Genomic DNA, 5000 nt, shown 5'->3' on the forward strand with positions numbered 1-5000 from the left:
GTATCTTCTCTTCATTGCTCATCTCATTCGTGATTGGTGGCATCGTGAATGGCATACCTACGTCATTCATTTCCCTCTCAATTGAACCCATAGGCGTCGGCAAAGTTGCCGACAAAGTATCGATTGCCGGAATACTTGTCGGCTGAGGAAAACTGTTCGGGGGATCAAGTGAGTAGGAAACCAGATTGTGTGGTCCATTTATTGACTTTGAAATTCCTGGATCATTGCTAGTCACAGGATGGTCTTTAATAACAGAAGAAAATTTCGCTTTAACGGCAAACTTTGCTTTCAAGGGGTAAGGCTTTGTTAAGTGCTCTGTAGGTCTGACGCTAGTAATTGTATTTTCGTTCCCGAGAGGAGCTGGGGCAGTCGGTGTTGGGAACGTTTGAACACTCTCCAAGATTCCATTGCGGCGAGGTCCCCTTTGTGTGACTTCTGCATCTGTGAGTTAAATAATTGTCTTATTGAATAGTAATGTTAAATTATTCAAACAGTTTAGGGGGATCCAAGAGGGTTGTGTCGAACCCCCAAAACTGAAACGAAAAATGTCCAAACAAGTGCATTTCCCTCTAAAACCAAAAAGGACTATATTTTCTACTCAAGGGTTGTTAAAGATGTTAAATAACATAGAGACATCCCTAAAAAATCTAGCATGTCCCGGGCCCCCCAAAAAGGGGCCTTCTTTTGCAGACATCTCCCAACTCCACTTAACCAGGATCCGCCTCAGAAATGAGATGAGATTTGAAAAGACCAAAGTCAGACTGCGCCTTGCATAAGCAGTCAAGACAAAGTGCCTCAATTAGCGCTTTTCCTGTTGGGATGAATTCCCAAGGAAAATTGACAGACTACTATCTTGCAATTATTTGAGATTTATCTTGACTAATCAATTATTAATTTCATTCACAAAAACAATGTTCTTCACAAATTGGTATGAATACTGACTCAGACGTCACTTCACACTTAACAACAGAATTGTTGTGTCTCAAGTGTTATTGCTCGCGCAAAACTACGCATGATCGAGGTTTGCATGGTAAGAGCTGTATGTTTCACTAACTTACTCAACTTGCGAGGGAAATATTTTCCGTATCGCCCATCATGAGTGGCTGATAACATCTATATGTAAACAAACAGATCCGAATTTACAATGTAAAATGATTCAAGAGAGCGTAAAGTAACGAAAAACAACATCCTTACGAAAGTATCAGGGCAATTAATTTAGTATTTACCCGGGTCGATAAGTGAAGAGTCCAAACAAAAAATGTTAGCCTTCTGACCAACGAGCCAACTCTTATCATCCTTTGTCACAGAGTAAGTTGCTTCATTTAAACTTGATCGCTTCGCCAGAATTTAAGACTTCCACTTCGAGCCAAACGGCTTTGCTGGAGAACAACGCCTGTAAAATATCAAGAAATAGTAACCACTGAACAAAGATATCAAAGTTTGTCCGGCAACCTGTATCGTTCAACAGGTGTCTTCAATCCTTCAATGAGTAGACCCTAAAGCCTGGCATTCCACCATATAACCTTTTGAACTTAGTGCGGAATAAAAAAAAGCTCGAAACGACCAAACATGTCTTCACAACAAATACTATTGCCTTTTTAACGCAAGAGAAATGTCAACTTGACAGATATCCTCACCTGTTCTCGTTTCCACGGTTACTCCTTTGCTTTAAACGGTCTTCGCATATTTTTTTTCTTCAAACGTTCCTCAAACGTGAATCGACCAGTATTCCAATTGTCAAAGCATAATCCTAATTGTTTGTAGAAGTGGTTCGTTCCGGGTGGGTGCTATTTTCCCAATATTGCCCAACAGAGGCATAAACAAGATCGAAAACTAAGAAAAAGATTTTGATACTACTAACATGTTCAATAAATAAAATAAATTTATTATTTCGTGACATTATAAAATAGTGTTTTTACATCTTGATAAGGAAGCCATGTACATGAATGAAGCTGCAGTAAATCGCGTTTGTGTACTTTATTCATATCCTGAGGAAAAAAAGACAATTCGTTTGTCCATTATCCCTTGTAACAATTGCAAATCTCCGTCACTGCAACAGCAACTGTTGCAGCGTTTTCATGTTTTCAAAGCAGTTTCTCGCAAACTTTTCTGTATTCTTGCTATGTTGGCGTCGAGATTCTCGAGTCCTTTCCTGAAATCTTCATCCTCTCCTGACGAAAGAGGCGATACTTCGCCATCTATTTGCACGTCTTCTAAATCCTTTATCTCCAACACACTGGGCGAACTGAAGCTGTCTGTATTAGAAGACCCCTCGAAAAACTCTACCGAACCCTCGCTTCCCTTAACAGCTTCAGGGGAGAGTCCGCTGGTTAACGAGAACTCGGGCTTCGGATGTGACGATGGTCCATCAGCAAAACGCAAATGTTTTCTTTGCGCAACAGAACGACGATTTCGCGTTTCATTTAATAAAAACTCCTCATTTCGGCCAACTGTCGAAGGGTTTCCAGCGGACGATGCCGTATTTGGAGTTGAAGAATTACCATCACGTCGCTCTGCAAACGGCACATCATCAAGAGGTAGTAGCTTCAAGGCAGTTGTTTGCCCTCTGTCGATTTAAATAGGGAAGATATCTGTTTACAAACATTGCATTTGTTATTCAAATTTGCCAACCACAGGAACAAAAGGCCTTTTGTTTCGACAGCCAATATGAGGCTCTGGTTGGCACATTAATGACAATAGGTGACGTCAATGATATCTTCCCTATACGAGGAGCAACAAGTTGGCATCTCGCATTTGCTATATTAGGAGGCATTAGAGAGTTTACGCAAAGAAGACGGCTACGGCAACAAAAACGTCAGTTCAAAATATAACTTAACACTATCGCAAGTAATTAAATATGCAAATTTGTAACGTTCTCGTTGCCGTCGCCGCTGTTGTTGCTAAAGATCCCGATTGCTTTTTTTTTTTTTTTTTTTTTTTTTTTTTGGGGGGGGGGGGGGATGGTAAAAGAGGTATATTATGGGATTTTTCTCCCACGGACTCCCAATTACCAAGGAAGAAAATTACAAACTAAGAAATGTGTACTTACGTAGTCTTGGTGCTGCTTCCAATGCGTTCATCCAAGCCATCAAATGCAATGCCCTTAGTATGTAACAAGCCGGTCTTTAGGAAGTCCTTTGGCTGAAATTGTTGTATGTCCGACAATAAGCGAGTCAAGGATTGTTGGAGACCTCTGTTAAGAGACAAATGTGACGGACTAAGCGAAAATATTAAAATCGAATTAGCTCAAATCAAATCAAATGCTGGGTTTGTTGGAGTGAAATTTGGGATCGCTCAAGTTCCTGCAGGTGGTTCTGAATCTAATTTATGTGCCACACCCACTCACACACGTAACACCATAGGGACACAATGTGAACCCCCGCATGCGCTGTTCGTTTTTCTCATATTTTCAATTGCAAATATTATACCAAGGGAAATGTTTTTTCTACGTTCTGACCAAACTGAAATAATAAACAGATGTTAACGATTAAAATGAAGAATGAAGACCATGAAATAGAGCCATACCCGGTCAGCTCTTTAAGCCTGTCGATTTCTGCGTCTTTTTGTTTCAAAGAAAGGTTCAATATACTGATCTCTTTCTTTTCCGCTTCGGTAGACAGCTGAAGAGCTTCAAGGTCTGCTTGTAGCTTCTTGTTTTCTTAAGAAAAAATAAAGAAAGAAACGACTTTCGCAACAGAAAAGGGATGCGGTGGAGTGCAGCCAACTCACGCCACATTTCTTTTTCCTGGTTCGTCGGTGTTACTATTCCCCTTCATATCCATATCGCAACGCTAACCTGTCCGGTTACTTCTTTTTCACAAATCAACCTCCACATTTTCAGGTTGTTGAATCCCCACCTTCCCACCCCCTGTAGCTAGGGACGTGGTACATCTAGGACGGTGAATAAACAGAGGTGTAAATCGCGCTTCAACGCCTCAGCCAAGCATGCGGCATCTTTGCGTCAGGAAGTAGATCAGTTCAGTTGAATAATTCTTAGCCGGGAATCTAAAGAAAATGTTACTAAATAATCTTACTTACCTACTGTCAATTTTGACGTATCTTGTTGCCATTCTCGTTTTAATCGCAGGAAGTCTTGTCCCTGCAGGATGAAATAATCCAAGACTGATAAGTATAATTTCTAGTCATAAACATTTTAAGTGCTTTATTAAAAATGAAAAGAATGTTTTCCAGGTTATACAACTCCTAAAACGCTTAACAGAATCCCTTGTCATTAACAGGGCTAGAGGTGACGGTAATATGTCCACATTTACCTTGTTTGATAAAATATCCAAAAACTTCTTCTTTTCTTCTTGAAGTTCGCTTAGATTCTAAAAGTTAAAGAGAAAAAATCATCGAAAAGAAACATAGTTCTTTTTCTTAGGATAATCAGTTCAAAAGAGAATTAAGAGGAGCATAATTTGGACCACAAAGTGAGAAGTCACGATCAGAAAATTAAAAAAACAATCATCAGAGACAAACGATGATCAACAACCGGAAGTTGGACACTTTCAGGACAAAGAGTTCAGCTGTGTCATATAAACTTTTGTAGTTGCAATATCCACTTTCTAACCTGAGATAGTTGATCTCTGTGTCTAATTATCATCTCCTTGTTATTTTTCTCTTCTGTGAGTTGCTTTTGTAAAACACCATTTACAGATCTGCAAGCTGCCACTAAAAATAAACAGCGTAAAATAATAACCGATTTCCCATTTACTTCTCGCTTGTATTTATTAACCCTTTCAGTTTTAAAATCCGTGCTCCCTTGGCTTAGATTATGGAACTGGAACACAAACCCACGACAAATATATTAAATGCAATGGAGACAATCATGCATGGAACTCTCTTCCAAGTTTTCCTTGCACATCGTACACTGTTCTCCTGAGTCCACGACGAAAATAACATTAAAGGAACAATGTCACAGTATAGTCAAGGAATCGTTACTAACCCCCCCCCCCCCCCCCCCCACCCAATGCAAGTATCCGCATCCTATCGGAGTTACG

The 5000-nt window shown here is 39.9% G+C and overlaps 2 protein-coding genes across 8 annotated transcripts in view; both read right to left on the bottom strand.

Annotated features, from left to right (window-relative positions):
* The window catches only part of LOC137985074 (uncharacterized), a 2707-nt gene extending 1012 nt beyond the window's left edge, over positions 1-1695 (bottom strand). Inside the window, exons 1-3 of the mRNA XM_068832529.1 lie at positions 1227-1695; positions 1059-1113; positions 1-441 (exon numbers count right to left, since the gene is read on the bottom strand). The exon at positions 1-441 is cut by the window's left edge and continues 1012 nt beyond it. Coding sequence (XP_068688630.1) covers positions 1-441; positions 1059-1113; positions 1227-1295 — 565 coding nt within the window. The 5' untranslated portion in view covers positions 1296-1695. The remainder of the gene's footprint in view (positions 442-1058; positions 1114-1226) is intronic.
* A 176-nt stretch (positions 1696-1871) lies between these two features.
* The window catches only part of LOC137985070 (coiled-coil domain-containing protein 14-like), an 18961-nt gene continuing 15832 nt past the window's right edge, over positions 1872-5000 (bottom strand). For 3 of the 7 annotated variants that reach the window (XM_068832526.1, XM_068832524.1, XM_068832525.1), the window contains 6 exons: positions 4571-4671; positions 4272-4328; positions 4039-4099; positions 3526-3658; positions 3050-3193; positions 1872-2566 (listed from right to left, as the gene is read on the bottom strand). In XM_068832526.1, the coding sequence (XP_068688627.1) occupies positions 2077-2566; positions 3050-3193; positions 3526-3658; positions 4039-4099; positions 4272-4328; positions 4571-4671 (986 nt within the window). In that variant the 3' untranslated portion in view covers positions 1872-2076. The remainder of the gene's footprint in view (positions 2567-3049; positions 3194-3525; positions 3659-4038; positions 4100-4271; positions 4329-4570; positions 4672-5000) is intronic. The other 4 variants (XM_068832523.1, XM_068832522.1, XM_068832521.1 and 1 more) reach the window with 2 other exon arrangements.

Source organism: Montipora foliosa, chromosome 14 (genome assembly GCF_036669935.1).
Source record: "Montipora foliosa isolate CH-2021 chromosome 14, ASM3666993v2, whole genome shotgun sequence".
In the NCBI taxonomy this organism is placed as follows: domain Eukaryota; kingdom Metazoa; phylum Cnidaria; class Anthozoa; order Scleractinia; family Acroporidae; genus Montipora; species Montipora foliosa.